The following is a 16,797-nucleotide window of genomic DNA, read 5'->3' as shown; positions in this document are numbered from 1 at the left end:
AGCTTGACACATACGGAGAAACATCCAGCAGGTAACCTGAAGGTACTGGAGGCTCAGGAGAGAGTTCGGGGATGGGGGACTAAATATCTAGGAGTCATCAGGAAGCAGGCTGTAGTTGAAGGCACAGAGGTGAACACCACCACCACAGGAAGTGTGTACTGAGAGAAGAGCAGAGGCACCAGGCTAAATATGGAACCAAAAAGACAGCCTCTACTCTTCAGCTCTTTCTCCAGAACACTGAGATTATTCTCCTGTTCTTGTGCTGAATAAAAGGAGACACCTGTCCCAGATACCTCCTGGGAGCAAACTTGCCTGAAGGAACAGAGAAGAGCACAATATAGGGCAACAGAATTTTGTGTGTGTGTGCCGTATCTGAGGCCTGCAGAAGCTGCCGGGCCAGAGACTGAACCCCAGCCACAGCAGTGACAATGCTGAATCCTTCACTGCTAGGCCACCAGGGAACTCCAGGAAAACTTTTTAGAACATACTGGATCAGTAGTTTTGGCAAAGTATGGTTCACAAACCCCAGAAGACCAAGACCCTGTTAGGGAGGTCTGAAAGGTCAAACTATCTTCAGCCGTGAAAACATACAAAAAGCAAACAGTTGTCCTTAAAAAATGGGCAAAGTACCTGACTAGATATTTCTTCAAAGATGTACAAATAGCCAAGACGCATGTGAAAAGATGCTCAACATCACTAGTCATTACAGAAATGCAAATCAAATCAATAAGCTGTCACTTCACATCCATTAAGATGGCTATTATATATATATATAAAAAAAAAACAAATAGAAAGTCGTAAGTATTGACATGGATGTAGAGAAACTGCAAGCCTGTAACGTACCCAGGTATGGTTTAAGTGAGTAAAAAGATCTAAGTTCCTGTGCAGTTCAAAATCTAGTGGGAGGAAGAAGAGACAGATAAAAGAAAAAGAATTTATACAGTACACTGGAAAGTACTAAGTCAAAATAAAATAAGAAAGAGTAGACAACAGTATAGTGGGAGTGCTGGGCTAGGTAAGAAGGCCACATTTTGGCAAAAATTTGTTAGAGATAATGGAGATTATCAAGTGGATATATGGAGAAAAATTATCCAAGGAATACGGAACAGCTAAGGGACAAAGGGCCTAAGGGACACCAGCCTGATTTTTGAGCAACAGCAGGAACGGCAGTGTGGCTGAAGCAGAAGAGAATAATGATGAGATATTGTGAGACAGGTTTAGCCCATTGTGTGGCTTTTACTGGCTGTAATTTGAATGCAGAACCAGTAAGATTTCCTGATACATTAGAGATAGAGTATTATAAAAAAAAGAAGAACCAAGGATGATTTTAAGGTTTTAGATCTTAGCAATGCTAAAGATGAAACTGCCAGCACTTAAGACAGGGAAAGATTCAAGAGAGGCAGGTTTGGGGGGGAAGATTAGGTGTCTGGTGGTAGACGTGTTGAGTTAGATATCTATGAGATATTTGAGTGGAGATGCCAATAGGTAGTTGGATATATGAGTCTAGAATTCAGGGGGGAAATGTGGCTCGAGTTAGAAATCAGCATGAGACCAGATGAGATCCCCAAGGAGGACAGAGAGAGAAGAAAAGACGTCTAGAGCCTCAGACCTAGAGCAACACCACATAAAGCAGCTGGGAAAAGAGGACACGTCAGCAAAGGAGACGGAAGGAATGACTGAAGGGGTTGGTGGAAAACCCGAGACACCTTCTTCACCCTGTGAAATGGCTTCATCTCCCACTTCTCCATTTTCCTTGTCTGTGCTTTAAACATAAGACCAACGATCTCAGGGAGTGGCTGTGAGAATTCACCCAGACCATATGCAGGGAAATGGCTGGCACATGCAGGGCTGGGGTCAAGCAAGGACTCAATAAACGGTATCTACTACGGTGATGACAGACGACAACGAATCTTCATCCCCTTTCAGGCTATTATAGGCATTTCCTCTACCACTCTATAGGAAAGAGCTAGGAACTGGGACGGAAAGAGAGACCAACGAAGGCAACAGAAACCTCGAGTGAAAGGGCAATCTACCACGTCAGCCTTAACCTGACTATTCCTCTATCTCGAAATACGCTTTACTAAAATGCCTGTTTTTCTTTGAACATGCCAACTATGTCCCACCTCCATCCCTTGCTCATGTTATCTCTTTGATCTACCACTCTCCAAATCTACTTAGGCAGCCCATTCTTTCAAGGCACACCACAAAAGCCACCTTCTGCTCTGAAATCATTCATGATTTGCCCCAAATGGAGGTGATACCCCGTTCCTTTACACTTCTGCAGCCTTAATGAACTCCTATGGCATTTACCATTCCTTAGGGTGGGCAATCTAGAGTTAATTATAAATATACTAACCTCTCATTTTATTTTTCTACATTATCCTTCCTAATCACACAATATTCCTTGCAACAATTAATTCATCAGTTCAATGAGTCTAAAAAAGCACACATATTTTTAAAAAGATATAATTTAACTGCTAATAGCACAATAAGCCTTTCAGAAATCTTATTTCCCTGTCATTCTACACTTGATCTTAGCCAAAAGGCCGAGAAGCGATTCCCTGTCATTCTAAATTTTGGGTTAAATCAAAACCCGGCACTACATTAAATCTTGTTTTTTACGTATCTGCTTTTTACATTTCTTCTTCTTGCTACTCATGTTGAAAGTTAATTTTCAAGCTGAAAACAAATAATGCACACTGTTAAATCTCATCTTGCTACAATTTGTACCAAAAATCCAAATCATAAATGCATTTCTACTACTCTTTCTCTACTCACAATCCTCAATTTACAGTAGTCAGCAAATTTCTGTGCTGAAGAACTCACTCTACTTTTACTTGGAAAAATAAAGCATCTTATTTTCAGGATGATATTGAAGTTATTCACATGTTTGAGTCTATTTCTCTCCAATTCCCCACTCTTCTACACAAGAGCTGGTCTGTTTTATTTTTAAAAGTATAGTGAGAAAGAAGCAGAGTTACTTAGTTGAAAAGGCTTTTAGACTTAGGTTTGAATTTTGGATTCACCTGGTTCAAATCTAGTACACTGTATAACCTTGATCAAGTTATTTAATGTTCTGGTCCTCAGTTTCCTGATCTTTAAAGTGGGAATATTACTCAAAAGGTTATTAGAAGAATAAATGAAAAATTAGATCCAGGAGTTCCCGTTGTGGCGCAGTGGTTAACGAATCCGACTAGGAACCATGAGGTTGAGGGTTCGGTCCCTTCCCTTGCTCAGTGGGTTAACGATCCGGCGTTGCCGTGAGCTGCGGTGTAGGTTGCAGACGCGGCTCGGATCCCGCGTTGCTGTGGCTCTGGCGTAGGCTGGTGGCTACAGCTCCGATTCAACCCTAGCCTGGGAACCTCCATATGCCGCGGGAGCGGCCCAAGAAATAACAACAACAACAACAACAACAAAAAGACAAAAGACAAAAAAAAATTAGATCCATAAATAAAGCATAAAGATTGAATGCCAGAATGACATCTAGCTCTCCTCTGTATTATTAACAGACTCCATGTACCATTTGTAAAGCCATGATCATCACCTGTGGGAAGCCACTAATTTTTAAATTTAAGTCAAGACCATAGGCACCAATGCTGATTTTGAAACTGCCAAGCAACACTACCTTTTATAGAACAGAAACAACTTTTATTGATTTTACCGACATTGGGTAGCGTACATATTAAGACCCTTAGCATGAACAATAATGGAGATAATGAATGAAATGTAGAAAGTGACACACAAATACTCATCATCATTATTATTGGTAGAATGCAATTAGATATAACTATGCAATAATTTTAAAGCCACCAATAAGTAAATAGGACAAATATATTTGCAGACCAAAAAAAGAAGCTTAAAGAAAGGGTAGTGTTTACTGTTCAAAGAAACTGATAAATTATTTCCTTACCTGAATCGCTTGCTGCAACAACAACTGTTCCACCAGGAGCAAAAGGATCATTGTGCTTTAATGTTTCTACCTAAACAAATTACACAAAATCATGACTGAAAGAGGCAGCATTTCATAGCTAATACCTCACTGCCACACCAAAGAAAATATTCTTTACAAACTCTAAATTAATTAAGGAATGCAAGGCATTAGGAACAAATGCTTCCCCCTACTGATCTGCAATCTTATTAAATTAAAACATATCGCCTTCTAATCTTTTCTTTTTTAAATTTTATGGCCGCCACCGTGGCATCTGGAAGTTACTGAGCCAAAGATTGAATCCAGGCCACAACTGCGACTCATGCTGCAGCTGCAGCAACACCAGATCCTTTAACCCACCACACCAGGGTAGGGTTCAGACCCACACCTCCATGGTGATTTGAGCCACTGCCGTCAGATTCTTAACCCATTGCACCACAAAGGGAACTCCTCATTTTCTAATCTTTTACTATGAAACATAACATACATTCGGAAAAGTGTATGAAACGCGAGTACAGTTTAATAGATAAGCATCAACTGAACACTTATGTAATCACCTCCTGGGACACTGCCAAGCCCTTAGAAAACTCCATGTGTGCCTCTCCAATCACAATGCCATCTCCCCCTCTGCAGAGATAACCATTATCCTGGCACTGGTGGTATCCATTTCTTTCCCTCGTGATCTTGCTACTTGTATAGGTGCACACTATTTTAGCTTTCCTTTTGAAATTAGTTTAGATTTCTAGAACAGATGTAAAGATAGTACAGAGACTTCCCATATGCCCTTCACCCAGCTTCCTCTAATTTTATTGAGTACATGAGAGAGAAAGAGTCTTCTGGTAAAATAATTCAGCCACTTTCAGTAATAAGCCATGTAAAAATTGGGATCAAGGCAAGGGTGAGTGAGGGAGGACTTTACCAGAAGCCAGCGATTCTGACTATTGAACTGCCTTCCTACTTTACTTTGGTTTCAAATCACAGTCAAATAAATTGCATGTTTAGGAAGAAAACTGCACTTTTTCTTTCTGGCATCAGGCTCTTTTTAAGAGGCCAGTCAAAAGCCCTGGTTACAATTAGACAAAAGGGGCACAAAAAGAGTTTTGTAATATTTATCTCCTACTCAGACTCACAACCATCCATATTATCTGTATTATAGGCTCTATTTCTTTTTTTTTTGTCCTTTTTTTTTTTGCCTTTTCTAGGGCCGCTCCTGCGGCATATGGAGGTTCCCAGGCTAGGGGTCCAATCGGAGTTGTAGCCACCGGCCTACGCCAGAGCCACAGCAACTCGGGATCCGAGCTGCGTCTGCGACCTACACCACAGCTCACAGCAATGCCGGATCGTTAATCCACTGAGCAAGGGCAGGGATCGAACCTGCAACCTCATGGTTCCTAGTTGGATTGTTAACCACTGCGCCACAACAGGAACTCCTTAGGCTCTATTTCTAATCATCAAGAAGTTGGATATTACAACTGAATGTCAAAGGACTGCAGAGCTCAGTAAAACAGGTGTATCTGAAGAGAAAAGCAATGATGCGACTTAGATTCTCTTTTTATAAAAGAGGACCCATTAAAACTACTAGCAGGAAGAAATAATACTAGTGATGTTTTTAGAACTGAAAATGACAGTACTTATTCTAACTGATGCTTTTTTAACTTACATTTTTATAAAATGAACACACTTTATACTTTGATTATCTGCTGAATGAATAAATATCAAGGGGGAAAAAAAATCCAGCTGGTCTGGATAGCAAAGTAATTTTCCGTGGCTCTTAATAGTCAAAATACCAGTGTGAGGAGTTCCCATTTTGGCTCAGTGGGTTAAGAACCTGACTAGTACCCATGAGGATGTGGGTTTAATCCCTGTCCTTGCTCAGTGGGTTAAGGATCCAGTGTTGCTGCAAGCTGCAGCATACGTAGCAGGCACGATTCGGATCTGGCAATGCTGTGACTGTGGTGTAGGCCGGCAGATGCAGCTCTGATTTAACCCCTAGACTGGGAATTTCCATATGCCACAACTAGAGCAGTAAAAAGAAAAAAACAAAACAACAATAACAACAACAAAAACAGTGTGTGAGACAGTCACTGATATGATAACTTAAGTCATTAAATATTATTGCTCCATTTTGAGGGAAGGAAAAACCAACAGGCCTGGGTTGTTGTTTTTTTTCTTTTTTTCTTTTTAGGGCTACATCCATGGCATATGGAAGTTCCCAGGCTAGGGATGGAATCAGAGCTACAGCTGCCACCTACACCAGAGACACAGCAATGTGTGATTTGAGCCGCATCTGTGACCTGCATGACAGCTCACAGCAATGCCAGATCCCTGACCCAATGAGTGAGGCCAGGGATTAAACCCATATCCTCATGGATACTAGTTGGATTTGTCTCTGCTGTGCCACAACAGGAACTCCCACAGGCCTGGTTTTTAACAATAGCTTTCAGGTTTTATTTACTATTACAGGCAGAAATAGAACAAGTATGCCTACATGTGTGTTAGGTTTCATTTCTATTCCTTTATCATACACCGTGAAACCACTTTAGAAGGCCATTGGGACAGCAAAGGGAACAGGATGGATTGTGCAGGCCATGAAGGAGTAAGTGGCCACAAAACTCTCTTTATGCTATGTTCAGTTTGATAATTAAGCAATTTAGTACACGAAAGTAATTTTCATTACTAAAATTTAGATGGTATGATTTAACACATGAAAAGAGCTTAGCATCATGCCTGGCACATCGAAAAGATGAGGTAAAAGTAACTGTTATTATATACCAACGTGGTGTTTAGTTCAGTTCCTTTCTTTTGGCCATGCCCAAGGCATGCAGAAGTTCCTGGTCCAGGGATCAAACCCACACCACAGCAGTGACTTGAGCCACCACAGTGACAATGCCAGATCCTTAACCTGCTGAGCCACCACGGAACTCCAAGTTTAGTTTTGTTCTGAATGGAGAAATTAAAAGCTGTCAGCAAAGGCAAGATGGCTTTCAAAAACTGAGAAGAAAAAGGAAAAAGTAAGTAGAAGGAATAGTAGAAAAATTTCACTAGGGAGAGAAACAAAATAAATTTATTTTTAAATTAGGAAGAGCTGCTTTGGCTTTTTTTACTCTAAACCAATGAGTGGATAATGAGAGGCTAAAATAAGGTGAGAGGAAAAGAATTCAGGTTGCAGCCAATTTGAAAAGAATTTGGCAAATGGGTCTACACTGCAAACTAAGTGTTAGAGGAAAACAGAGTATCCAGTAGCCGGTAGAAACCACAAATATTCAGTTACAGAGGCATTTGCTTACTTTCACATCAGTGGAAAATACCAGGTGTTGGCCAAGTAGCTCTTTGCTGAATACAGTAAGGAGGCAATTCATGAAGACCAAAGTCTATTATTCTTAAAAGAATTAAGTTCTCTTTTAAGGAAGTATTCTTAATCTAAGAGTGCTAAAAGACAACATTTCTGCTTCACAGGCCTATCAATCAACTGTTCCTTTCTAGGTCTGGTTTACTTATATACATGAAATAACATGCCTCAAAAAACTGGCCTTCAATAAAAATTAAAAAAACAAAACAAGAAGGAAACATACAAAAAACCTCCTCCAAAACCATCCATAACCACCCATGAAATTGGGTGATAGATACACTAAAGTTAAAATATTTTATTATATTACTCTATTTTGCATGTGTTTAACTATCTATAATATAAAGGTTTTGTTTTTCAAAGCCTCTAGATGATAAAACACTTAGATGTATGAGTGCAGTTAACGTTAATTTTTCCGAGTTCCAGTGTCCTTACTGTCAAATAGGGACACCAACACCTCCTCTGCAAGACTGATGCGAAGATCAGAAACTATGAATGTAAAGCACACAGAAGTACCTGAATCATAGTATACGATTATTAAACAGTGATTGCATGGTGATTGCTACCCAATGTTTACTATCAAGAGAGGTGGCATTTACTGGGAATCTATACTTCTTTATAAGAATAATATCCCAGATGTGTCTATAACAGTGATTTAAAAAAATCAATACTGTTCCTTTTAAATTGATTTCATTATTTCAATAATACATACCAACCATTTATAAAAAGCTTTACTAAAGACTGGTTTATGCATTTCTAATCACTTATCTTTAATACCCCCAAATGGGATAATATTTGGTCCTCTGGAGGGTGCACGAGTTATTCTACTCAATTCCTGTGGGTGCTTGAGGTGTCTGAACTAAAAAGTAGATGGGTTTGATGAGACTGAAATTTTTATGGAGTCCTTCAGAAGTCATCTAAAAGAGGATTCTTTCAGCACTGTGCATTTCAAGAAAGTCACTTAACTCATCTATTTGCATATGGAACCCAAAAGATCCACTATATACTTAGTATCTTAAAGCCAAAATAAACTAGGCCAATTAATCCTTCACTTGCATCATATATGCCTGGTATTTCCATGTGGAAGGAGCAGGACTTACCAGGAAGGTGTATGATTCTCTTTCCTAGGAGTTAGTGGCAGTTTGGTAAATAATTTTCTTGTCTAGAGTACTGAATTATTTATATCCTTCAGATTTGAAAGATGATTCAAATAGTAATCTACTTCATAGGTAACCTGTTTATCATTTTTTTTACATTGTCTCTTTTCCCTTTTATTTTCTGACCATCAAGCTGAAGTTAACATGTATTTATCAACCACCTAATCCTAACCACAGTGCAGGCAAGAATATGTGCTAATGTTTTATAAGACATTGTTTCTACCCTCAATGAATCTACTATCTAGCAATAATTAATGATTTTGTTATTTCACCAGTTTTCTACTCAATAAACTGCCTGCTTTTACAAATGAAACAAACAAAAACTCACTCAGAACATCTGTTATCCATTTAACAGTTTTGAACCCTCCTACTTACCGATGTGGTACTATTGCTGGCCACACTGAAAGGGTCAATACTTGAAGTTGCAAAAGGGTCAGTAGAAGATTGTTTGAAGAAACAGTCGGATGCAAATGGATCTGAACCTTTGAAAGGATCACCTCCAAATGGATCTAAGAAAATACAACACAAATATGAGAGACTAAAAAATTATTACGCTAAATTTCCTGTCACCTAAAGGCATGACAACTGCCCTAATTAAAAGACATTTTGAACTGCTAAAGAATCTAAATTAGGTACTTTATGACTATTTGGTCATCAAGAAGTATAGACAGGGAGTTCCCATGGCGGCTCAGCAGAAACAAATCTGACCAGTATCCATGAGGACACAGGTTCAATTCCTGGCCTTGCTCAGTGCATTAAGGAACTGGCATTGCTGTGAGCTGTGGTGTTGGTTCTAGAAGCGGCTTGGATGCCGCATTGCTGTGGCTGTGGTATAGGCTGGTAGCTACAACTCTGATTCAACCCCTAGGCTGGGAACCTCCATATGCCATGGGTGCAGCCCTAAAAAAGACCAAAAAAAAAAAAGTATAGACAGTTGCATTTAGCTGAATAGTTTTAACTAACATTCTTTCCTATGTGTTCATCATTCACTCAAAGCAAATCAATACTTCCAACACTTACTGCACAAATGTTACCTATATGCCAGATTTAAATAATTCCTCTAGGAGTTCCCGTCGTGGCGCAGTGGTTAACGAATCCGACTAGGAACCATGAGGTTGCGGGTTCGGTCCCTGCCCTTGCTCAGTGGGTTAACGATTCGGCGTTGCCGTGAGCTGTGGTGTCGGTTGCAGACGCGGCTTGGATCCCGCGTTGCTGTGGCTCTGGCGTAGGCCGGCGGCTACAGCTCCGATTAGACCCCTAGCCTGGGAATCTCCATATGCCTCGGGAGCGGCCCAAAGAAATAGCAAAAAAAAAAAAAAAAAAGCCAAAAAATAAATAAATAATTCCTCTAGCTGGTGACTCTAATTTTGGGGGTAGGGAGATGATCACAGATTCCTCTGTGGTTTTGATAAAAGACAAACAGTCTTTCACCTAATAAACTTACTTTTTAAAATTAGCATATAATTATTTCAAGTGATTCCAATTTAAGACCCTTATTCTATGCTATCATAACTAAAGAAACAACAAAAGCTTCTAAATGTATTTCTCTCTCTGAGCTCGAGGGTAACGGCCAATAGTTTGGAACAGGTTTGGGAAGTATAATAAATGGGGCCCTACTGTACAGCGCAGGGAACTCTGTATGACTGGGTCATTCTGCTGCACAACAGAAACTGAAGAAACAGTGTAAATCAACTATACTTTAATTTTAAAATAATAAATGGTAAACAAGATTGGCTTTATCCTAATGTAAAAGCTCCAGAGAAAGATTATCTCAAAAAGCCTGACATTTAGTAATTCTTAAGGTGTTTACTTTTCCCCTATTTATTCAAATAGGCTGTTATTTTAAGAAAATAAAAGTTCTAAACTCTATAGTAGTGTATTATCATTATATTCAGCTAATCCTTAGCTAATAAGGAGAAATCAGTGTAAATATTACTAAAAGCATCAAAGTATAAACAGTAATACCATTTTTTATAATGTATAGCTAACAGTCTATTAAGCAAATTCATAAAACTCTACCACATTTTCTCTGAAAATGAAAATACCAGGCACATATAACATCTTAACGAAGCCTTAGGTTGATTTCAAGAGTGAACTTTTTAAAAGTCCATTTCCTATGACTACTCAACTGTGATTTCTTATTCCTAAATATAACAGAAGCTTATAATTAAGTGGAATCAAATTAAAGCCAAAATGGACCTCAAGAATATACTAACCAATTTTCCCAAAAGGATCATCCTTGAAAGGATCACCTGTGATAAAATAAATAAGCAGAAATCAAAATAATAATCACTGTTGTGGCACCATTACTTAAAGGGTAGCTTTAAAACAAAGAAAAGTTTGTTTCATTAACTAAAGAAGACAATGAATACCATGTGCCTTTATGAAATGTTTACAATAGTAAAGAGAAAGGACAGGATGTCAACATACCTTATAACAGAGGCAAATCTGAATTAGAGCCACACTTACCTCCTGACCATAAGCTGAGGTCAACAGATGGAGGGGAAAGGCAGTCATGACAGCAAGAACGATACTCACAAAATCTCTACTTTTCATAGGAGTACTGGATGGGTATCACCATCACCACTTTAGAATCAAAGACACTGAGCTTCACTGAAGTAAAATTTTTAAAAATGTTTATAGAACTGAAGAGTCTTGAAATAAATCCTGACACATTTATGGTCATTTAATTTTTGATAAGACTATGAAGACAATTCAATGGAGGGAAAAAATAGTTTTCTCATTAAATGGTGCTGAGACAACTGTATATCCACATGTAAAAGAATAAAGTTGGGGGAGTTCCCATCGTGGCGCAGTGGTTAACGAATCCGACTTGGAACCATGAGGTTGGGGTTCGGTCCCTGCCCTTGCTCAGTGGGTTAACGATCTGGCGTTGCCATGAGCTGTGGTGTAGGTTGCAGACGCGGCTCGGATCCCACGTTGCTGTGGCTCTGGCGTAGGCCAGTGGCTGCAGCTCCGATTCGACCCCTAGGCTGGGAACCTCCATATGCCGCGGGAGAGGCCCAAAGAAATGACAAAAAAAAAAAAAAAAAAGAATAAAGTTGGATCGCTATCTCGTAGCATACACAAAATTAACTTAAAATTGATCAAATACCTAAATATAACAGTTAAAACTACAAAAGTCTTAGAAGAAAACATGAGTCAGTCTTCATGGCTTTGCATCTTAGATATGATATCAAAAGCACAAGTGAGGGGGCGGGGGGATGTGCTGGGGTTGTAGGATGGAAATCCTATAAAAATGGATTGTGATGATCATTGTACAACTACAAATGCAATAAATTCATTGAGTAATTAAAAAAAAACAAAAGCACAAGTGAAAAAAGAAAAAAAAACAGATAAATTAGACTTCATCAAAATTACAACACTGAATACAAGAAACTATTTGCAAATCATATGCTTGCTATTCAGAACATGTAAAGAATTCTTACAAGTCAACAAAAAAAGGGACAAACAACCCAATTTTTAAATGGGCAAATGATCTGAATAAAACATTTCTCCAAAGAAGATATATGAATGGCCCATGAGCACATAGAGATGTTCAACGACAGACAAATCAAACCCAAATAAGGTACCACTTCTACCCACTAGGATGGCTATAATCAAAAGGCTAGATAGTAACAAGCATTGGCAAAGATACGGAAAAACCGCAACCCACATACATCACCGGTGGGAATGTATAAGGGTACAGCCACTCCGGAAAGCAGCCCGGCAGTTCCTCAAATGATTAAACATAGAAAATCATGATCTGACATATACCCTGGAGAAATGAGAACATATGTGCACACAAAAATTTGCACATAAATGTTCATAGTAGCATTATTCATAACAGTGAAAAAAAACGGGAACAACTCAAATGTCTACCAGTGAATAAGTAAAATGCAGTATATCCGTCCAGTATAATAATATTCATCAATAATAAGGAATGAAATACTGATACTTAAGTGACTCTTAAAAACACTAGGCTAAGTAAAAGAAGCCAGACATAAAAAGAAACATATATTGGGGTTCTCTTGTGGTACAGGGACTGGCGTTGGCACTGTAGTGGGTTGGGCGCTGCTGTAGTGTGGGTTTGATACCTGGCCCAGGACCTTGTGCCTGCCACAGGCAGAGCCCCCCCCCCCCCATAGTGTATCATTTCATACATATGAAAATCCATAGAGACAGAAAGTAGATTAGTGGCTGCCTAGAACTAGGGGTTAGGAGAACTGGAAGTGACTTATAATGGGTATGGAGCTGCTCTGTGGGGTGATTAAAAGTGTTCCAAAATGATTTTAGTGAGGATAATACAGCTCTGTGAATGTACACAAACCATTTAATTGTATACTTCAAATGCTCAATTTATACATCTTTTAACATTTTATATCTATCAGTAAAGATGTTTCTTTTAAAAAGAGTTCTAGGAGTTCCCGTCGTGGTTCAGTGGTTAACGAATCTGACTAGGAACCATGAGGTTGTGGGTTCAATCCCTGGCCTTGCTCAGTGGGTTAAGGATCCGGCATTGCTGTGAGCTGTGGTGTAGGTTGCAGATGCGGCTCGGATCCCATGTTGCTGTGGCTCTGGTGTAGGCTGGTGGCTACAGCTCCGATTCGACCCCTAGCCTGGGAACCTCCACATGCCACAGGAGCGGCTCAAGAAATGGCAAAAAAAAAAAAAAAAAAAAGAGTTCTAATTTCTAGGCTCATTTCTGTCTTGACTCTAAGCAAATTCTTCTATTTATAAGCCTCAGTTTCTCATCTTTAGAACTGATAAAAACTGATGTATCAGTTTAACAAGGTGAGTTTGGAAATAAATAAAAAGCAAAAAGAGCTTTGACACAAGTAGTACTTAATGTAGTTTACAGTGACATCAGATATTTTAATTTTTTAAACTTATGTTTCTTCAATTAAGACTGTTGGCACCTTAAGAGTAGGAATTTGGGCTGCTAACCACTGTTTTAAAAGCATGGTGTTGGTACTTTTGGTAAATAATTGTTGGTTGACTTAAGAATGCCCAATTTCCTTTCTTTCTTTTGGCCCCTATTCTGACAAAGAAGCATACTCTTAATCAGGGGTTCTTAAGACATAACCCAAGACTTCGTTCCGGGATTTAGTTGCCTAAAAGAGGACAAACACCAAAATCTGAGCATATAAATCCTCATTCTCCCTTCCACTTTTGTTATAACAAGTAGGTTCTCAAAGCCTAATTCTTACATAGTTTATACATTAATTAATTAAGCCTTTCTGATAGAGAGCTCCCCTTGTGGCTCACTGATAACGAACCTGACTAGTATCCATGAGGATGTGTCTCACTCAGTGGGTTAAGGATCCAGCGTTGCCATGAGCTGTGATGTAGGTCACAGATGTGGCTCGGATCCCAAGTTGCTGTGGCTGTGGTGTAGGCCGGCAGCTGCAGCTAGAATTTGACCTCTAGCCTGGGAACTTCCATATGGTGTGGTCTTTTTAGGTGTGGCCCTAAAAAGACAAAACAAAAACAAAAACAGAAACAAAAAAGCCTTTCTGATAAATCAATAATATAAAAATAAGAATACTTACTGCCAACAAAAGGATCAGACTGGAAAAAATCCAAGTTTGAATCTGCAACTGGATTTGTCAGTGAACTTGATTCTACATTAAATGGATCTTCCTGAAAATAATTTTAAGTTAAAAAAAAAAGCTTTAGAAACCAAAGTTTTTACATTTTAAAATAAAATAACATGTTGCCTAAAGTAATGTATCAAAACCCATCTTGGGAAGCCAGTGATAAGAACATTTTACATATAAAATTATTTTACCTCTTTTGAATGTCCGTCACTATTAAATTCAGGACAAACTTTTTCATTAACAGTTGTAGTCACCACTTCGCTTTCATCAGTCACACCAGAAGGCAGTATTTCAGGACTACTTCTTGCCTACAAAATATTAATTCTGCATGGACTAACAATGTATTTTCTACTTGGCAGAGGAAACTGACAAAAAATAGCCAAAAATTACTAAAAAATTTAAAAAGACAAACAGAACTTATTCACCGAATGCCTGCCTCTATATAATCTTTCTTAGGAAAATGGTATCACCAAGCATCAAAGTCGGTCAAGGCCATACAACACTGTAAATTGACTATAATAAAAATAAAAATAAAATTAAAATAAAATTACAACACTGTAAATCAACTATACTCTAATAAAAATAAAACAAAAGGCCAGAAAAAAAAATTTTCAAGGCCAGAAAACTTCAGGACTTCCTTAACTACTTCCCTTTGGTCATTCCCAAGCTAGATTCCAAGTCTTGCTGAGTCTACCTCCTACCTTGTTCTCAAATCCTTCCCTCTTCCCTCTCCTTACTGTCACTATCATCCACTTACCACATCATCATTTCTGGTCCAGATTACTGTAGTAATAACCTTCCAACTGCCTTCCTGCCTCTAATGTGTCCTTCCATTGATCCTTCTTAGAGTAGGCAAAGTAATAGATCTAAAAAGTGAATCTGATCATGACCCTCTGGTTTAAAGTCCTTCAAGGGGCTTCCCACTGCTTTCTGGATTTAGATCAGTAGATAGTAAGGCTTAAGAAGTGGCCTGGATGGAGTTCCCTTATGGTGCAGCAGGTTAAGGATCTGGGGTTGTCACTGCAGCAGCTTAGGTCAATGTTGTGGCAAGGCTACAATCCGTGGCCCAGGAACTTCCCCATGCTGCAGGCAAGGTCAAAAAAAAAAAAAAAAAGTGGAAGGGGCAATGTTCATTTCATACCACCCTGTATCTTAGAAGGATAACTTAATAATTTGCATTTTGCACTTAAAGGAATATCGTGTAATATATCCAAGACTACACTATCTAAATAAAATCAAGTCTGTTAATTTTCCATTCTTAATATCTCTGAAATTTGTATTCTTCTCATCATCCCTCCTGTAATTGGTTAAGTCTAGGTTAAAACAATTCTTACAGAAACCATTCCACAGTCTCTCAATATATCCCTGTGTGTCCAGTCCTGCTCTCCATCATCCACATTTTCTAAAAGGTAAATTTAATCTTGTCACTTTTTGCTTAAAAATTCAATGGCTACTCACTGTAATAAGACAAATTCCCCAGTGCTTCAAGATGAATCCAAATGTCTTACTCTCCGGCCCTTTCTGACCTAAAAGTGGTCATTTTTATCCAGGTACACATCATAATCACCCAGAGAATTTGTTTTTAAAATGTATGTACTTGGCTCCAACCCAGACACTCTATAGTTCAACAAGTTTGGAGGGGGTCACAGACATCTCTATTCTGCTTAAGTACCACAGCCTCATCTCCCAATACATTTCCCACTAGCAAAAAATACCCTCCGAAAGCTTCTCATGACCTTGTACAGTGTATTTTTTCCCATCTCATACCTATGCTTATTCGAGGAATGTACCACCTTCTCCTTTGTTAACCCCTGCACACTTGAAAGGTCACATATAAAACTTTCCTTCCAACATCTCTGAGCCTCCTCTAAGCTGCTCTACCTGAATACCTTACGCTTACTTTTTCATAGCCTTTTAACATGGTGTCACACACACAGCTAGGCTGTATGCTTGACAGGGTTAAAGGTCTTTTCTCTCTGCAGCTTTCACGCTAACACTACTGCACACTTGCATTAGCTGGTAGTCTCCAAATAATTAGTAAATAAATGTCCTCAACATTATGAAAGAGAGAATTACTTGCAGCTTTGGGTGAGAGTACTTAAAAACTATTTTAAAAAGTTACTATCTATAGAACCACTGTTTCGAAAACATGCTCTGTAACAAATAGATCATTAAAAATTACATTTTTACATTAGTTAAAACTGTGAGAACCCACTCTCTGTCTCTCAAAAAAAAAAAAAAAAAATCTTAATTGTCCCAGATGAAGCAAGGTCACATATTTATATTAGGTATGATGTCAACAAAACTTTGATCTGAGTCAATGTTTTTTTCCTGAAGACGATTGTGAAAGTTAAGGAGCTATTAGACTCACTGGGGACTCCTGATGTATGGGCTCAGACTCTAGGTTGCTCTGGCCTTCAGCGTGCTCATTAAGATTGGCTGTTTCACTGCTGCTGGTGCTGAGGCTGCAATAATCTGTAGTGCCATTTACAAGAATGCTGTGTGGGCTACTGCACCAATTTGATTGATTATTATTGTTTTCCAGTTCTTTCATTTCCATCAGTTTCATTTGTAACTGTCAAGACAAAGTATAATACAAAACAGAATTTATTACTAGAAAGACATGTAACATAAAAATAACTATATGCTTAGACTTGGTCAAGAATAAATGTGCTTCCATTAAGGAGAAATCTCAGGAAATGCAGCATGACTTAAAGAAAAAATTTCAGTAATCCATCCCAATAAGCTTTCCTCTGGAAATTTCAG

At 38.7% G+C, this 16,797-nt stretch overlaps 1 protein-coding gene and 1 pseudogene across 4 annotated transcripts in view; both read right to left on the bottom strand.

Moving 5' to 3' along the window:
- The window catches only part of EPS15 (epidermal growth factor receptor pathway substrate 15), a 140,660-nt gene that overhangs the window by 15,650 nt on the left and 108,213 nt on the right, over positions 1–16,797 (bottom strand). For 3 of the 4 annotated variants that reach the window (XM_047789128.1, XM_047789132.1, XM_047789129.1), the window contains exons 16-21: positions 16,403–16,606; positions 14,223–14,339; positions 13,984–14,074; positions 10,648–10,683; positions 8,807–8,940; positions 3,911–3,980 (exon numbers count right to left, since the gene is read on the bottom strand). In XM_047789128.1, coding sequence (XP_047645084.1) covers positions 3,911–3,980; positions 8,807–8,940; positions 10,648–10,683; positions 13,984–14,074; positions 14,223–14,339; positions 16,403–16,606 — 652 coding nt within the window. The remainder of the gene's footprint in view (positions 1–3,910; positions 3,981–8,806; positions 8,941–10,647; positions 10,684–13,983; positions 14,075–14,222; positions 14,340–16,402; positions 16,607–16,797) is intronic. The other variant, XM_047789130.1, reaches the window with a different exon arrangement.
- Positions 2,439–2,558, bottom strand: LOC125134840 (uncharacterized; annotated as a pseudogene).

Source organism: Phacochoerus africanus, chromosome 8 (genome assembly GCF_016906955.1).
Source record: "Phacochoerus africanus isolate WHEZ1 chromosome 8, ROS_Pafr_v1, whole genome shotgun sequence".
NCBI classification, from domain to species: Eukaryota; Metazoa; Chordata; class Mammalia; order Artiodactyla; family Suidae; genus Phacochoerus; species Phacochoerus africanus.
Note: the sequence above shows the minus strand (reverse complement) of the source record. Positions and strands in the feature narration are given on the sequence as shown.